Source organism: Danio rerio, chromosome 14 (assembly GCF_052040795.2).
Source record: "Danio rerio strain M-AB ecotype USA chromosome 14, GRCz13ab, whole genome shotgun sequence".
Classification (NCBI taxonomy): Eukaryota; Metazoa; Chordata; class Actinopteri; order Cypriniformes; family Danionidae; genus Danio; species Danio rerio.
This window is the reverse complement of record NC_141034.1, coordinates 47,888,482-47,907,453: the sequence shown is the minus strand read 5'-3', so window position 1 is coordinate 47,907,453 and position 18,972 is coordinate 47,888,482. Positions and strand designations below refer to the sequence as shown.

The following is an 18,972-nucleotide window of genomic DNA, read 5'->3' as shown; positions in this document are numbered from 1 at the left end:
TCTAAACATGTTTGACAATATTTGTTTGTTTGTTTTTGGTACAGTAAATATTATACTGAACGATTTTTTAGTTGGTGTCATCTGAAAATCATGGAAAAATTTATATTTTTATAAATATTATAAATAAAATGGTGAATAAATTAGACTTGTAAATGTTAGTTAAAAATTTTCCACCAAATTTAGACTACATTTATGCACAATCCAATTAATATTGTCATCAGCACAAAAACATAAATAAGTAAATAAAATTCAGTTACCAAATGAGACCCATGTACACAAAATATGTATTTTGATACACACACAGATCCAAAATAAACAACTTTTTTGATTCTAATGAGGTGGTTAGTGGTTAGTGGTCCATGGGTTTCCCTCCGTGTGTAATTATGCTGGAACGGAAATGTACTCACACTTAGGGGAGATAAAAGGATTTGTAAAGCTATGTAAGTACAGAAAAAGGGTGGCGTAAGGGATCAATAATTAATTTACTTTCAGCAGTCAGGGGCAATTAGCAGACTTTTCCCCCATTACAGTCTAAAAGGCCACATTACCTTCCTTACCCCCTAATCTGACTGACTATTGTGACAATCACGGATTACCCAACCAAGAAATCGATACGGTAGAATACAAAACCGCTCTACATTTGTGCAATTAAATCACACGGTTCATCTCCTAAAAGGTGGAATTACTGGAGTGGCCACCCAGCAGTTCACTCAAAAATGAAAATTTGCTGTTAATTTATCATCCAAGGTTTAGGAGTCTCTTTTTTTCAGCAGAACATTAAAGATTTTTAGCTACTCCTTCCTTGGTGATCCATAATGACACCCCTTTGGGAGTCTAAAAATAGGCAAAAAAAAAATGTTAGGCCTACACAATGATACATGTGGTCTTACGAGCAATAGAAAATGCTCACAATCGATTTGTGTTTGGACAACATGAAGGAATTGGCCTTTGCTTCAACCATGTTGACATATTCATTGGTTTCTGTTCATTTACAAAATTCTTATTGGGAAAACTCCACTATATTTAGTCACTTCTTAACATTCAGAAAACAAGTTGAAATCTGCGCTCTAGTAGGTTTTTATTAACATTTACATACCCAAAATTTTCACTTCTTTCGGTTGCTAGTTTTTTTTAGTTTTCTGCTGCTGATACTTGGAATCACACTTTTATTTCACTATCATCCTTTAAAAATTTAATCCAGTTAATATTACAAGATCACTGTGCTTCTTTTTAGTTTTTTCTTGGTTTAATATCAGCATTTGTGAAATTGTTATTGTAAATTGTGTCCCTGCTGTGTTATATCTGCTTTATATGTTGCCTCTTGAAGGTGCGTTTCCGAAAACCACTGTTAACCAAATAAGGTCGCGAGTTCTGTCATTACAAGCATGGATCGTCGATTTGGCGTTTCCCAAATCCGTCGTTCCCTCAAACATTCGCAAACTGCGTCGCAAACTTGTACACTTGCAATTACACCTCTGGAGCTATAGTTAAACATAGTTTCTGGCTGTGTTCTATTTTTTTATGTTAACTGATTAGTTTTTACAAGTTAAATGGTTCAAACATACAGCAATTGAGAATTGTCTTGTTTTCAGCTCATTTTAAATAAATAATTTGAACAAAAAAGCAAACGTAATTTTGAAGTAAGTAAATTAATATCATTTGCAAATACTGAATGCAGCTTTACAGACACCTGAAGACTAATCATGCTTAAAATTCAGCATTAATTTAATTACATTTATTTAAAAAGTGACATTGAAAAATGTTGCTGTTTTATTTATGATAATTCAGTAACCTTCATTTTGTTATTGATAATTAAATGAAGGCAAAGTAGTAAGCAGTCACAGCAAGAAGGTCGCTGGGTCGCTGGTTCGATCCTCGCTCAGTTGGTGTTTCTGTGTGGAGTTTGCATGTTCTCCCTGTGTTTGAGTGGGTTTCCTCCAGGTGCTCCGTTTTCCCCCACAGTCCAAAGACATGTGGTACAGGTGAATTGGGTAGGCTAAATTGTCCATAGTGTATGAGTGTGTGTGAATGAGTGTTTGTGAATGTTTCCCAGAGATGGTGAATGTTTCCCAGAGATGCGGCTGGAAGGGCATCCACTGCGTAAAAACGTGCTGGATAAGTTGGCGGTTCATTCTGCTGTGGCGACCCCAGATTAATAAAGGGACTAAGCCGACAGGAAAATGAATAAATAAATGAATAATTGAGTGAGGAAGGGTATGGCAAATAAGTTGCCTCAGTTCTAATGTCCACCCTGTTACTTCGTGTCCACCCTGTTACTCCTATAGCTGAACCATCCATATGACAATGGGTGTAATTTAGAGAAATTACTAAATCTATTTTATGCATATTTGGACACTGTTTTGTTAAAATTACAGTATTTTGACCAGCAGGTGTCGCCACCATGGCGTGTGTAGCCTAGTGATTCGAAACAGTGAATCATTTGATTCAGTTGATCCGAAGTTTGTTGATTGTTCTGTCGTGTTGTAATGTTAATGTATCTGAAACCATCTTTGCGAATTTTTTTCTTCACATAATATATTTTACTAATCATCATGTTTAATAAAAACATAGGCTAGTTGTAGCTTTTGTTAGCAACAACAGAAGGCATGTTGTTCATTTGTTTTGCCAATAGCCTACCCCGACTCACTGGGTATTACAAAATTCGCTTAATTTCATTCATTTTTATTTCTATAGCGCTTTTACAATGTAGATTGTGTCAAAGCAGCTTCACATAGAAGATTATAGTAAATTGAAACTAATGTTCAGTTTAGTTCAGGGGGTTATTATTCACTGCTGCTGAGAGTCCAAACACTGAAGAGCAAATCCATCAGTGTGCAGCTTCACAATTCCAGAACCATGTAAGCCAGTGGCGACAAGGGTGAGGAAAAAAACTTCACCAATTGGCGAAAATTAAGGATTAAATAAACCCTGAGAGAAACCAGTTGGGAATGACCATTTCTCCTATGGCCAAACGTCTTGTGCAGAGCTGCAGTCTAGGCGCTGGAGGCTGGAGAACGCTGGACGTCCATCGTGGAGAAGCTGCAGGTTAGGGAGGTCACCAGCTGGTGTACTGGCTGGCCCTTCAGGATCAATGCGAGGACTTTACTGTCAATGGGGTCTTAAAGGAATCAGTCTCATGCTCTCCACTCTTCCATAACTATCACAGCAGCTGCTCAGGATACGGCCTGGTCCAGGATTATAGAAACCTCGGGAATAATAAAAAACAAGACTAACATAAGCGCAGATGCCGTTCAAATTATAATGTCTTTTGGGAAGTGTTACCGTCTCTGGTTGCCCTAAATAATGCAGACTAACAATCTTTTAGAGCATTTGTATTTTATATGAGTGCTAATTCAAAGAGATGCGTCTTTAATCTAGTTTTAAACAGACAGAGTGCCAGATGTGATCTACCGCCTACTGTTGGTTTTGATATTCTGGGAATAATCAATTGTCCAGAATTAATTGAGCGCAGTGGACGTGAGGAGCTATAATACACCAAATACTGGGGAGCTAAGCCGTTATTGTAATAAATGTTAATGCAAAGATTATTTTACATTTGAAAGATGTCAATTTATCACATGGGTTTCCTCCGGGTGCTCCGGTTTTCCCCACAAGTCCAAAGACCTGCAGTATAGGTGAATTGGGTAGGCTAAGTTGACTGTACTGTATGCGTGTGAATAAGTGTGTGTGTGTGAATGTTTCCCAATGATGGGTTGCAGCTGGAAGGGCATTCGCTGCATAAAACACATGCTGGATAAGTTGGCGATTCATTCCGCTGTGGTGACCCCAGATTATTAAAGGGACTAAGTGAAAAATAAATGAATGAATGAAGATGTTATTTAAACAATAAAGGTTCCTAATGGATGTTTTTGCCGGGATGCCTGGTTCCTCAAAGAACTTGAGGTAGCCTATGTCCATTAAACCTTGGCTTATTGTAAAGAGCGTTCTGACAATAAAGAATCATTCTTTTTCCTTAGCCACTTTATTCATCAGGGGTCACACAGAGGAATGAACCACCAGCTTATCCTGCATATGTCTTACACAGTGGATGCCCTTCCAGCTGTAACTCAGTAGCCTACTGGGAAACATCCATACACTCCCACATTCACACACTTCCGCTATGGTCAATTTAGTTTATTCCATCCACCCGGAGGAAACCCACGCCAAAACACTGAGAACATACAAATTCGACATGCAGCTGGGACTTGAACCAGCAACCTTCTTGCTGTAAGGCGACAATGCTAACCATTGAGCCACGGTGTCGCCCTATAAAGAATCATTTTTGATGTCATTTTTATTGCAGCATCCAGAATAAGCAACATAATCCACAGCATGTTTTCAAAGGTAAAGCATTTGTAGGCTTTTACAAGAAGAATTTGATGTATTTTAAAGAGACCTTGGCTTTGAATGATGTTGTCCTTGGCGTACAACATTTTTGTCTTTTCTGAAATGAAATATTATTCATTATTCATTCACAGTATAAAGGTTTCATCAAGAGCGCTGATTTAATACAAAATGCATTAGGAACAAAATATAGTGTTTTCAGCCCTGAATCTGTGTCACCCATTCAGACACATTTTTGCACATACTAAACAAAATTTTCGGGTTACGTCTCCCCTCCTGTGTGTAAAGCAGCACAGCTTCGAGCATGTGTGTGCTGGACTAACATCAAATATTGACATTCAGATGCTGTAGTGTCTCTCAGTCAGCGAAGAAGAGATAAAGTCAGAATTCCAGTCACTGTTGAGTCTGAGGACGTGCGGGCATAAAGGATGGATTTATTCTCTAAAAGGTTTAAGGGAAAGTGTAAAGGTATTTGCGGTACAAGATATACAACACAAGGTTATAATAAGCTCCACATAAAGCGCGCCACTGCTCTTGATGTAGGGTTTCTCTCTCTCTCCTTCTTCTCTACACTACTCAAGCTCCTATGCTGGATGCTGACAGTTGCCTGCGGCATTCAAGAAAACTGAAAAAAATAAAAAAGAGGGAGAGAGATTCGGGGGAAACTGACTTCTATTTACAGATATCGCCTTCTCCTGCGTGGACCCAGGAGAAGCAGCGGTTCCCTGATCAGAATCCAAATGCTCCGGTCCCTCAGACTCATCAGGGCCCATCAGAGACTGAATCCGCCTGAGCTGCTTTTCGTGTGGTAAGACTGACCTCTGCTGTTTCACCAGTGCATGTCTTGATCATTTTTTAAATCAAAATCCCAATTTTTTAGCATTAAATGGCAGCTTTATTTATGACTGAGGTTTGTTTGTTTATTTATTTATTTATTTATTTATTTATTTATTTATTTATTTATTTATTTATTTAGCTTTATTAATAAGAGCCAGCATGTTTCCTTATACAACAAAATGTTTCACATTGCTTGACAAGGTTTTGGCACATAATAAATAGTAACCAGCAAAAAAACCCTATCAATGCATTTAATAAAAAAAGATTAAAAAAAAGATATGCGATAATAATACTAATATAGGTAAATACCCCAAGAAAACACTTAAAATTACAAATTGAAGGAGGAAATGGGCATAACAGACATAAGGACATGCCCTTAAATATTAGCATACAATTAAGATGATTTTCAGAGTAATATGTTTGATATTGCCAACAATAAGTCAGATAGAAAATGATAATATTATTAAAAATAATAATGATAATAATGATAGTAATTATAAAAAAAGAATAATAAAGGAAAACACCCCAGGAAAATGTATCAAATTAAATGATAAAAAAGGAAATGGGCATAACGGATTTTTTCTTTTCTTTTTTTTATTATGCAAGAAAAAACATTTACAAATATACAGTATTACTGATACAAAAAGGGTTACATAAAAAAAATCCAGCAAATTAAACAAGTAACAGGGTGTTACAAATAACCCACACAGTGTTGGACACCAATTAAACTAACAAAATAATTTTTACATTTTGAGTGTAAAGTTGAGAACTTTTTATATTAGCGGGATAAATAATCCATCTGCTTTAGAAAGTAATGTTCTACCTGTTAATGCTAAATCTTAAGTCTAAATATTAGCATTTCTATGATCTTTCGCTTGACACGTACGCTTCTAATGCCCAAACACAAGCTGCGTCCCAAATGGCACACTATACACTATGCACTCATGCACTATGCACTTATGCACTTACACACTCAACAGAATAGTATATGTATGTAGTGTTGTCCCAAATGGCACACTAATGTTTTTTTACTAAGCGGAAATTCAAACCGTTTCCCTGATGACATTTGACGGTCGCCAAATCAGTGAAATAAACAACCGAATTATCAAATATTACCTGCCGTGAGTATTGCCGCATTCACCATCGGGAGGCGCTATAATCACTCTCGTAGGAGAATTTTGCTTTCACCATCCAAAATAAATAAAGTTATCCAACATGCGCGTCCGATAGCTCCGCCCCTTCCGCTACGTAAGCAAACCTGCGGTCGTTGAGTGCGTGAAGTGTTCATCATTACACACTTCATTTTAGCGGCTGAATGAGTGCAGCATCCGGGTAATTAAAGTGCACTTATTATTTTGAGAGTTTTCAATGTGAACACACTACTTACACTATTTATACTACAAAATGGCGTAGAATAGTGCATAAGTATGCGATTTGGGACGCAGCTATGGTTACTACTTCCGTGTTGGCGTGTTTACGACAGTCTGCGAACCGGTGTTCATTTACGGCAGGCTGTGCACTGCAGGCAGGCACGTGTGGTTCAGAGTCAACAGCGTGTTGATCATTCATATTCCAACCACACAACTTTAAAGGTAAATAAAAAATTTGTACTTTCTCTTTGATTTTAATAGTAAATTGTGTGTACGTAGCATATCTTTTGGTATTATGCGCCCCTTGTTTTACTCTCGGAAGTATTAGACATGCTAAAAGCTAACCTCCATGCCTGGTTCAGCATGTACGATAACTAGTACCACGAGCTTTATTCTGTTTACGAGAGTTTGTGATTATGATAATACATAGATATTCTAATAATTACTTGCATGTATTAATATATTATCAGCATTCGCAATAACCTTTGCATCAAAACTGAAGAACGTTTGATCTGCTTTTAGCATTAGTTTGCTTTTAGTCTGAGATTACTTTTAAGAGGATAGTTCACCCAAAACTGAAAATTATGTCATTTATTCGCCCTTTACATCTTCCAAGCCTGTTGGCCTTTTCCCCCTCTGTTAAACACAAAAGAAGATATTTTGAAAAATGTTGGAAACCTTAACCATTGACTACAGTAGTAGGATAAATACATATTATGGGAGTAATAAAGGTTGTTTACAAGCTAATAAATTGAGGTAAACTTGATTTTATATTCGCACATTCGCACAACACAGTGCACTTTCAGATTAAAACATTAGCTGGATATTTCACTTCACTTAGAGCTGCGTTACACACTGCATGGAAGGTCATTTTCAAAAACCCACAATATGATGACTTCATAGTAATGTGGAGTGAAAAGTTATTTTATAGTAATTTCTGTAAAGGCTATCGTAGGATGTTTAGGTGCTGCAAGAATCCATTTGGAATTGCTCTGCTTATCAGGGTTTCCATGCTTCTTGAAAGTACTTGAGTATCAGACATATGGAGTCAGTGCCTGGAAAGTACTTAAAAACAAACATTATTTGTCTTTAACATTATTGCCCTATATATCCTGAGATTTGATTGATTGTATTTTACAGGATCTCCGTCATGTCTTTCCGTGGTGGCGGCGGTGGTCGAGGAGGAGGTTTTAACAGAGGTGGTGGTGGTGGTCGTGGAGGCGGATTTGGAGGTGGTCGTGGAGGTGGATTTGGAGGTGGTCGTGGAGGCGGATTTGGTGGGGGTCGAGGAGGCAGAGGTGGATTTAACAGGAACCAAGACTATGGCCCACCTGAATATGTTGTCGGTAAGGTTTCTTTCTATTTTGTCTTTCTGATGTCTTTATGTGATGTGATTTTATATTTCTGCTCATTGTGTTTTTCAGCACTGGGGGAGTTCATGCACCCCTGTGAGGATGAGATTGTCTGTAAATGTGTGACGGAAGAGAACAAAGTCCCATACTTCAATGCTCCTGTATATCTGGAGAACAAAGAACAGATTGGAAAGGTGGACGAGATCTTTGGGCAGCTCCGTGATTTTGTATCCTTAAATTATTTTGCATATGATGTTGGCAGTGCTGTCAGATGACTTCATAGTAATGTGGAGTGAAAAGTTATTTTATAATCGTTTCTGTAAAGGCTATCGTAGCATATTTAGGTGCTGCAAGAATCCACTTGGAATTGCTCTGCTTATCAGGGTTTCCATGCTTCTTGAAAGTACTTGAGTATCAGACATATGGAGTCAGTGTCTGGAAAGTACTTAAAAACAAACAAAGGTCCTTGACGGTGCTTAAGTAAAATTTCAAACCAAATTTGTTTATAGTGTTATTTCAACTTTTGTACTGTGCTGCTGTCAAAAACAGAATAAAAGTCGGCGCCAATAGCCTAGTGGTTAGTGCATCACATAGCACCGAAGTGCTTGCATCGACCCGAGTTCGATTCCCGTCTCGAGCCCCTAAAAAAACCCCTAAAAAAACAATTTAAAAAAAAAATCTTCTTTAATCGTGTATTTAAATTTTGTGTAATTACAATTAATGCACATTTGATCAATATTTGAGAAACTTAATTTGAATATTACCAGTATCAAATTCAACAAATTTTATTAAAGTTCCTCGAACATGATTTATTACTCGCAATACTTATGTAAATATTGTAAATACTAAGTGTAAGTGAAATGTAAGGTATAGTAATTACTTTAAGTGGCACTACATATGCTTGGGTATGAATTACAAATTTGATTTAAACATTAATGGTGAGTTCTAAAAAAATGAATGATGACTGGATTTGAAAAAAAAAAAAAACCTTGATTTGAAAATTTACGGTGCTTTAAATGTGCTTGGATCTGGTGTCCATGAAAGAGTGGAAGCACTGATTTATAGATGCATGTGTTTCTAAGACCTCTAAATGTTCAAAATGATCAGAACTGTGCTGAAAACGACTTGCAGACAATCTTCTTTCTTATGTATATAGTCCTTAATCATTTCTTCAGTATTTTTCAGTCAAACTTTCTGATAATATGAAGGCATCCTCATTCAAAAAGTTACAGAAGGTAAGTTCAGCCTTTTGAATTTTCTTTGTTCTCTGTTTTTTAAATGTTTGAACCCCCTTTTTTGTAAAATGTAGGAAGTTTTATTTTGCCTTATTTGATTTTGTAAATTAAAAAAATATATATTTGAAATGTATAATAATTATTGTCACAAGCTACACTCATTTTTTTATCTTTATTCAATTTGGAATGAAAATGTAAATAACACTAAAACAAGTAACATCAGTAAAAAAATGAAACGTGAAAATCTATAACCGTAAGCTAATTTATTACAAGTTTATTAGTGTTATTAAAGTTGTAACATTTCAAAAGCATAATTGTTCATATCAGCATTTAATGCAATAATACCAGGGCTGCACGATATTGAAAAAAAAAAACTGCCATTACAATATCATTTTTCTACAATATATATTGTGATATTGAGTGATTTCATGAAATTAATATCTATTTGGAAATACTTTATCATTTTTGATACATTGGGATGATTACATAAAAGAAAATAAATCAGTCACTGAGGGAAATAGTAGAGTAACGATACTGTACTCATAAAACATACGGTGCTATATAATTTTCTGGAAATCTATCAGTATTTAGATATACAAATTTTATAATTAAATGTAAAACAACACCTTATAGTCTTCATCATATACATAATTTACCTTAAAGGTAAAAATACATTTTTTTATGCCTTAATATTTTTAAACCGAATTAAATAATATAAAGACACATAATAAATGTTTGGATAACTTTAAGCGTTGTAAAAACTCATGAGTGTTTGCAAATGTGTTTTTCAAATTCTGGTCAATAGGAATACTGATTCAACATTGCAGATCCTGTGATGTGACTTGTGGATGCGCACATTGCAATATCGAGGCTGAAATGATATATTGTGCTGCCCTTAATGATATATCATTTAAAAGTTTTTAGAGTTTCCCGACTCTAAACATTTGCTTGTGTCAGTGTAGGATTTTTCAAAAGTTAGCCATGTTTTATGGTCTACTTGGTAATATATTTTTTAAACACCCCACTGCTTATCAGTGTTATTTCCAATATTAGACAACGATCAGTGGGTGTTCCTTTAGAAATATCCATAATTTAGAAGCAGATATTACTCCAGAATATCAAAGGAATTCTTACAAGCCTTCAAGCTATTTTAGTGGCTTCCTTTAGCTTTTCTGCCTCTTATCATTGTGATTAACTTCATTATGCAGACTATTTTTTTAATGAGCTTTTCTCTCTTTTTCTCCTCTTGCATCAGTTCTACATTGACCCCATGAAGCTGCTTCCCCTGCAGAGATTCCTGCCCAGGCCTCCGGGTGAGAAAGGGCCTCCTCGTGGAGGGAGAGGAGGAGGAGGCAGAGGTGGGAGAGGAGGTAAGACCATGCAATATTCACTATGACTAAAAATGCATCATTATTCTAAAATACTACATTTCATTGTAGACGCTATAGTGCAAAAACCATAAAAAAATTACAATAAAAAAATATGATTACTTTACCTGCCACTTGTGGACTCCACTTTAAGGCTGATTTACACTTCGTGTTAAGCACATGCATATGGTCCGGCGCAGCCTCCAAACGGTCACATACACTTAAAAAAAAAAGGTATGCGACGCCACATTGCGCAAGCTCTGTGATTGGTTGGTTTTGTAGTGATGACAAGTATGGGCAGTGCGATGCAAGTTATTTATTTTCACTTTTTTATGAGAAAAAAGTTAATTGGTTTAGTCAATGTATATTAATTTCAGTTGCTCAATGTTGATGTTCGATAAATAATAATAGTTGGTAGATAATGTGTTTACTTTAAAATCAAGTAATGCGTCCTTCATTCGAAAATCTCTCTTTTAATATGTGAGCATATTTGCTGTTCAAAACTTGTCAGTGAACTATGAATGAAAAAATAAATAAAAAATAATTGTTTATTAATCGTAATCGTTAAAATATTCAATTAATTGAGATTTTGTTTTTAGGCCAAATGGCCGAGCCCTGAACACATAAACTAATGCACAAATACACTTCATTAGGCATGTGCACATTACCTGTATGCTATTAAACTTCAGGGTAAATTTTTGTAAGTATACATGTAAAGAGTTCAGATGCAAAACCCCCTAAATCCATCAGACCTCATTTTTTTTTAAATTAGCATTTTCTGTCAGGCTTCTTTAATAAGGCTCATTTTATAAGGTTAATAGCTAGTAGAAAAATAACTTTTTCTCAAAAATGTCTCTTTAGACAATTCTTTGGTTTTTAATAAGGTAGGTTTTTTTGCGTCAAAACCAGCTAAATCCACTCAAGCCTTTTTTGCAAGAACCTCTAAATCCACATACTAGCACAAGACATTGTAATTAGTTGAAAATTACTAAAGCTGCAATTAGAAATTATTTTAACAAAAAAAGACACATTACACATCCCACCTACAATTAAAAATGTATAAATCTGTCAAGTAAGTGGTGGTTCATTCCGCTGTGGTAACCCCTGATAAACCAGGGACTGAGCAGAAATAAAATGAATGAATGAATAAAATCTGTTAAGTGCATTAATTAATACAATAAAATAAATTGACTAATTAAATCTCAATCTGTTGTCGTTTCTGATATTTGGGATTTAGATTTAATGGAAGTAGAGCAATGTAGACATTGCAAACACTGTAAACTAAGCTTGTTAAATTCAAATAATGTGGTGTAAAAACAATGTGAAACATCAACATCAATATCTGTGCATTGTATATACATATCAAATAAAGTAAGAATTAATTGTTTTACACATTTACATTTATCTTTTAAAAAATAGCTTAAATTAGCAAACAAAACACAAGGTAGGCCTACTGTGCAAAAAGAGGATGCCTCTCACACTTTTAGAAGCTGTCATGCATTCATTCTCACCGTACTCAATGTCTTGGTCTTTTTTGTCACTTGTTTATCCTCATGGCATCCATGTGGGATAAAACAATGTCATCTTAAGTTTGTCTCTCATGAAATGGAGTTGCCGTTTAATGTATAGTAAATTGGACTCATTCAAAGTAGCATTGCTGCGCAAAAACACGTTATGAATGCATGTTACACTTCTGACTGTACAGTGTGTTTTCTTGTTTTTATAATGCAGAGTGTTTTGAGGTAAGGGACGTTTTCATTTGCCATTCACTGACAGTCAGAGAGGCTCATCCAGTTCATTAAACTCCATCTTTTAAAATCGGTAGCGGAATAAAACTGCCTCCTCATAAAAGCCGGCATATCAGCACGCTGCAACATTGAAAACATGATTTCATTCACGCCTTCTGATTGGTTCTCGAGATATAGCGGCGTTTGCTGTCGAAGGCAAGTGTTGTTCAGCAGCTTTTGCAAACAAACTTATTTCTGAATGGGCTGATGCTGCGATTTGGATGATTTGAACAAAAAATATTTGTTGAACATGTACTACTTGCCTAAAGCATTCGCTCAATGTCATTAGCTCATTTTTAGGCGTCTAGCAGCTTTCGCATCTGAACTCTTCATATATTTGATTGTAACTTTAACTTAATTAGGTTTTAATGTAGTAATGTGCATTTTTATAAAGCTTCTTTGAGACAATAGTTATTGTCAATAGCACTATACAAATACACTTGAATTGAATTGATGCATTATATCTTATCTATAATACCCAAGTCCCCCACTATTGTTTACATCCCTGTACATAAGGAAGATTTAGAGCAACTTAAATTTCGCCAAAACAAAGGAATAACATTATATGGGCACTTGACCATGTAATTGTATTATGTTAGAATTGGTTTCTGCCTTTGAGAGAGTCCTAAAGTGAATATTGTGTCTGCAGGCGGCTTCCGTGGAGGTCGTGGTGCCAACGGTGGAGGTCGTGGAGGATTTGGTGGACGCGGAGGAGGATTTGGTGGACGTGGAGGTGGCGGTGGAGGATTCAGAGGAGGCAGAGGTGGAGGCGGTGGACGTGGATTCAGAGGTAAATTAGCAGATCGTCAGAAATAAGTCATCTAAATGAAAATGTCTTTGCTGCCATATTTGATCAATTTGAAAGGATAGTGTACCCAAAAATTTTAATTGCTGATTGTGTTCTCACTCTCCAAGATGTAGGAGAGGTTTTCTTGAGCAGATGAACATAAAAGATTATCTTAGCTAAAACGGTGCTCATTGATGAATACAGCATTTCTCGTGATGATACACTGAGGTTTAATGAAACCAAGCAATCATTCTGATCAATGAACTAAATAATGACAGATATTTTTTTCCCTCATACTTCTGTCAGAATGGGTACGAAGTTGGCATTTGAAATGGTATTAAACTGGTCTTAAAAAGCCTTAAATTTCAATTGGAGGATCCTAGGGGTACCCTGTCTTTATCCAAGTTGTTAACAATACTCATCCATCCCCAGAATTTGTAATGTAGTCAGATGTGTAAACATTTAGCTGTGGTTAACGCTTCTGCCTTTTTATTTATTTTATATTTATGCCTTTTTACAAAAGCAGCTGCATGAACGCTAAAGCTTTAAATAAAAGTGATGCTGTCAACTAAAGCCTGATCTCTTCTATGTTTACAAATACAAGCACAGATGTTAAGAGCTCATTTCTGGTTAATGATGTCAGAATTTACTGGTATTTAGTAATAGATGTGTGAACGGTCTTCTTGTTCTTGTCTGTGTAGACATCGGTTTAAGTTTATCGGTAAAGTCATTCTGGATATCTACTAGTATCGTAGTGAAAGAGGCGCATGACTTCTATGGTGTTTTTTGGTTCATACTATTGATGACAATGACTGCTTTTTCCCAAAACTGGCTTCAGAATATGCATTTACATTTAGTCATTTAGCAGACGCTTTTTTCCAAAGCGACTTACAAATGAGGACAAGGAAGCAATTTACACAACTATAAGAGCAACAATGAATAAGTGCTGTAGGCAAGTTTCAGGTATGTAACGTGTAAGACGCAGAACATTAGAGCATTACAGTTAGTGGTGGAGCCAGAGAGGCAATTGCAGATTAGGAAGGAAAGTGGTGACTAAATAGTAGGGCTGCACGATATTGGAAAAAATTGACATTGCGATATTTTTTTCCCCTGCGATATATATTGCGATTATTTTATATATATATATATATATATATATATATATATATATATATATATATATATTTTACTTAAAACTAGGGCTGTGACGGTCACCATGACAACCGCGTCACCGCGGTGGTCATTGCCACCTCGGTTGTCCATTGCCACCGGCCGTAGTACGTGAAGTCACGCACTTTAAAACACAAATTACTGTTATGTTGCCAAGTATTACATATTTGTTAGAAGATAACATTAGGCGCGATTCAGCAAGTTCAAGTTCAACCATGAATCTTGTTAGAAAACGAACTCTTACATCTGGGAACATTTTGGATTCGTGCCGACCGAGAAAGGTGAACGAATCAATTTGGATTAAGCTTTTTGTATGGGGGTTTTAAGTAAAGTGTGTTTTAATATTCACTGCTGAGAGTTCAAACACTGAAGAGCAAATCCATCGATACGCAGATCCACGGGTCCCGAACCATGCAAGCTAGTGGCGATTGACGGCGAGGGAAAAAAAGCCATGTAGGCCTTATCAACTCCTGTCTTCTAAACGCAGAAGCCCAGCTCAGCCAGGCATGGCAGAGGCATTTGCAAAAATGGCCAGATACAAAAGATAAAGTGATAAATGGAAGAAATTGACGAGAAATTGAGCAACATAGGCTATTTGGTAACTACTTAAGAACGTGCCGCTCCGCAGAGTAGAGAAACCTGCGTTGCGAGAAATGCGGGCGGCGGAACAGAAGGAGAAGCCCTCTCTCGCATGGTTGTGAAAAAGTAGCCTGTCTGTGCATTTTCGCTACAAGCACACCGTCTGACAGTGTATTGCTGGAAACATTATAACCCCATTCTTCACTTAAACCGGACAAAGTCAACATGTTAGTTTTTTCTGGCAAATAATTTAAAATAGGAATTCAAAAGGTGGAGATAAACTACGCTGTTTTTTTAAACATCTGACTTATATTGTTACTAGGTTAATATTTTCTTTTTACTTATAATTATTAATATTTATATTAGCTATTATTACACTGATTTGTAAAGTGCCATTTAGACTATTTGTTAAGTTCTTAAAAATGTAACGTTTAATTGTTATTATTATGCAGTTTCAAGCAGTTAAAGTAATTTAATATTTAAATACAATATTTATAAACAGTTTTGTCTTGTTTTATTAACGAAAGTTCAAAAATAAACATGTACGTTTATACGGATGTTTTATTTATTAATATTTAATTAAGTTATTCCTTAATTTTTACATAAAAGGTCAATTAACTTAGGTAGGCTACATTATTTGTTGATGTATGAGATCGAGGAACATGTTTGCCAGTAAATAATGTTCGCACCTCTTAAAAAACAAAACAAATGAATAACTTGCGAAAAGGATGCAATAAAAAATGCAAGCGCTTAATCATTATTCACAATCGGATTCGTACGTGCAATAAGCCGAGGCTATATTGCGCCGACTAGAACAAGCCCTAAAACTAAGTCTAGAGAGAGAATTAATACTAGTTAATATTAATGATTATAAACACGAACTGCGTTGTATGATAAACGCATCACAATGATGTCGTGATCTTTGCTGAAGAACTGATATGTTATCGCCGTCTCCCCAGACAGGTTTTCATCTGCTTTTTTCCCCTTCTTCTGGATACAAACAATAAAGTATCAGCGCCAGACCAGTGGTTTAAATTATATTTTACTCTCCTGATTTCTTTTCTTTTCATTAAAAAATAAATAAATGTTTAAAGTTTTGTATTGCATAGCCTATATATTTTTAAAGATTATCATTCAGCCTACCTGCAGCGCATGATGTTGTGTGCTGGGCAAATCCTCTTTACTCATGCTACCCATTTCATTTATGACACTGTAAACTTGACTTGGCAGACTGATCATCTTTAAACTCAAAGGTGTTTTTAACTTGACTGCATGCTTCTGCATAATGTGATGTTTCTTATTACAACTGTTAGCGGTGTCAAAATGAAAGCAAACATTAAAAAGGGTTTTGTTTTATCAATTGTATAGTTTAGTTTTAATAATAGTTAAGTATATAATAAATTATAATATTGATTATTGTGTAGACTACAGTGTTCAACAAAACAATTTTATTAGGTTACTCTAATAGACCAAATCCCCAACTGAAAAACGAATGTGAAAATGACAGGCAGTTGCGTCTTTGCTAAAATTAATTTAATGACAAATTTCTTTTGCTTTTTTCCCCTTTAGAGATAAAAAGCTGTATTTAAAGAATTATTTAACGAAAACATGAATTGAATGCCCAGTTCTTTCCCGTGTGAGTTTAGTGCGCCTCCGCCGCGTCTGCGTTTTTAAGTTTACAGGTGCACCCTGACCTGACGCGGGGACCAGATCTCTGTATTGCTTTAATTTCTCAATTTTCATATGGTAAAATATCAAAATTCATGTTCTGAAAGTAGTAGGAATGACGGGAGTGTTAGTAATTAATAACAGAAAGAACTTTCACTTTTGAGTGAACTTTTGTCAGGTGTTATTTTAGTATGATGAAATAAACAAAAATAGTCTTACAGAAAAGTATTTTTCGCTCTGCCAAGCCTTCTCTGTTGCTGTATAGAGAAGCAGCCTGCTCAGTCTCCTTACCCCGGCCCCACCCCGCCCACAGACTCCTGAACGTCTCACTCACTAACTCACTCACTCACGCGGGCATGCACTGCGGTCTCATGAGGAAACGCAGCTTTTTGATATAATGTTTTTCTTGTTCCCAAATACAAATAATTTATCAAGTATTGTTTGAAAGAAGTATTCGTAAAAACACTCTATTCCTGCTTTTCCGAATACCGTATTCCGGTTCGGCTCCACCCATAATATATATAGAATTTTTTTTTTTTTTTTTTTTTTTTTTTTGCATCGCACCCTCCTGCGATGTGACTATCGTGGATGCGCACATCGCGATTTCGATGCTGAATCGATATATCGTGCAGCCCTACTAAATAGTTGAGTTTTTAGTCGTTTCTTGAAGAAAGCGAGTGACACTGCCCTTCTGATGCAGATAGGGAGTTCATTCCACCAACTGGGCAGATAGAATGCAAGAGTTCGGGAAAGTGATTTCTTCCCTCTCTGGAATAGAACCACGAGGCGACATTCATTGACAGAATGCAAGTTTCTGGAGGGCACATAAATCTGCAGAAGTGAGAGCAGATATAAGGAGCAAAGCCAGAAGTCGCTTTGTAAGCAAACATCAGAGCTTTGAATTTGATGCGAGCAGCAACTGGCAGCCAGTGCAGACGGATGAGTAGTGGAGTGACACGTGCTCTTGTAGGTTCATTAAAGACCACTCGTGCGACTGCGTTTTGGAATATCTTGTGTTAATCTGAAATACAAAAGTTTAGAACCTCTTGATTGGTGACAATTTATTTTTTGCGTAAACAATCCATTTAAGAAGTATAAATGTAATATATCTGAGCTGCTTTTTACCATTTTCAATGAACGTGTAAACATTGCATTATTAACACACATTTCCTGTTGCTCTGCAGGTGGAAGATGATGAATGTCTCGCAGGATGGGATCTGTCCTTTCATTGGCTGATAAGACCTCCATTGTGAAGTCAGAAGCAGCAGCGTTTGGGGCCAACCAAAGTCTTTAGACTGCTAATTGACTCCTCTCTTGTACAGCTGAACTTTTTACTTCATTTTGTACCATATTTGTATTTTCTCAGCAGTGGACTTCTTGTTTTATTTGGTATACTGATAGGGCTAATGTTTTAGGCTAATGTTCGCATGTCTGTGTACGAGAGGACGGGTGTCTCCACAACCTTGGCTGGTTGGTTTGCATCAACTTATGTTTTTACAATTACTTGATGTTGGACAAGTAGTAACTTGAACAGCACCAGGATTATGATATGTGAAGCCATCTTCACAGATTACAGTGTAATAACATTTAATTTTTGGTTTATGATGGATGTCTACATTTAAAAAAGATTGCCATTGTGTTTCAGTTGAACTCCAGCTGCCACCATGGACTTAATAAATTCTGTGGTTTATTTACAACACTTTGGTTCGGTTTTTACTAATTCTGTCTTGATATTTGTTCTGAGCAAAGCTAAAGAGATTAGGTTTTGAAATCTTCTTAATAAGAGAGATTTATTGTTTCTGCAAAATTAACAGGGACTGTTTCTTTCTGAACAGCAGTGTGTGTGTTATCAGCAGCTGGACGAAGTGTTTAATCATGGATTTTCCAGATCTTTCAGTGTACAACCAGACAGGATTGGGAAATTCTCTTGAATTTTTCTTGTGGAAACAGCCATGGAATTCAGTTAAAAATAACATTTTATACAATTTTGAAGATCCTCCTAATAGATTAAAGAGGGTTGTTTGAACTACTGTAAGAATTTTGACCATTTCAGGCATTACAGAATCACATTTTGGTGGCTATTTATTTGTGGTCATTAATACACTTGCCCACTGCATCTGTAGTTATTCAAGCTTTTGATAAAAGGGAATGGCCGCTTGTAGTTTGTTGAAATGTCCTAATAATTATAATGTGATTGTTACTTTTTCCCCACAAGAAAATGCATTTTAATGGTTTAGCATAAATGTAATTGCCTGAAAATGTTTACCAATAACTATAAAGCAATCTATGTAGATGATGATGGTTATAGATCTTAATTTAAATGTATCTAAAAAAGACTTGTCTTCTAACACTGATGCTTTTATTTAGCATTTGACTTTCACCCCAAAAAACAGTCTGACCCCACTATTAAACTCACTCTCGTATTCAAAGAGTTTTATTGGCATGACTGAAACCAAGCACAATGATGCCAAAGCAG

The 18,972-nt window shown here is 36.0% G+C and overlaps 1 protein-coding gene across 2 annotated transcripts; it reads left to right on the top strand.

The window, feature by feature from the left end:
- The first annotated feature begins 6,681 nt into the window (after nt 1-6,681).
- On the top strand, nt 6,682-18,195 carry gar1 (GAR1 homolog, ribonucleoprotein). Of its 2 annotated transcripts, none has more exons than NM_200975.2 (7): nt 6,682-6,773; nt 7,692-7,897; nt 7,976-8,130; nt 9,079-9,138; nt 10,394-10,508; nt 12,942-13,082; nt 17,681-18,195. In NM_200975.2, the coding sequence occupies exons 2-7, from the start codon at nt 7,702-7,704 to the stop codon at nt 17,689-17,691; spliced, it is 678 nt and encodes a 225-aa protein (NP_957269.2). In that variant the 5' UTR covers nt 6,682-6,773; nt 7,692-7,701; the 3' UTR covers nt 17,692-18,195. The 2 variants fall into 2 exon arrangements, 1 of the variants encoding a protein (NP_957269.2); XR_015506660.1 differs by having other exon boundaries at nt 6,686-6,773; nt 12,942-14,139; nt 17,142-18,195.
- The last annotated feature ends 777 nt before the right edge of the window (nt 18,196-18,972 follow it).

Coding starts and splice junctions, on each gene's coding strand:
- gar1 (NM_200975.2), top strand. CDS start 7,702: ATGTCTTTCCGTGGTGGCGGCGGTGGTCGAGGAGGAGGTTTTAACAGA. Junction 8,131..9,078: donor TTGGGCAGCTCCGTGATTTT/GTATCCTTAAAT, acceptor TCATTTCTTCAG/TATTTTTCAGTCAAACTTTC. Junction 9,139..10,393: donor CATTCAAAAAGTTACAGAAG/GTAAGTTCAGCC, acceptor CTCTTGCATCAG/TTCTACATTGACCCCATGAA.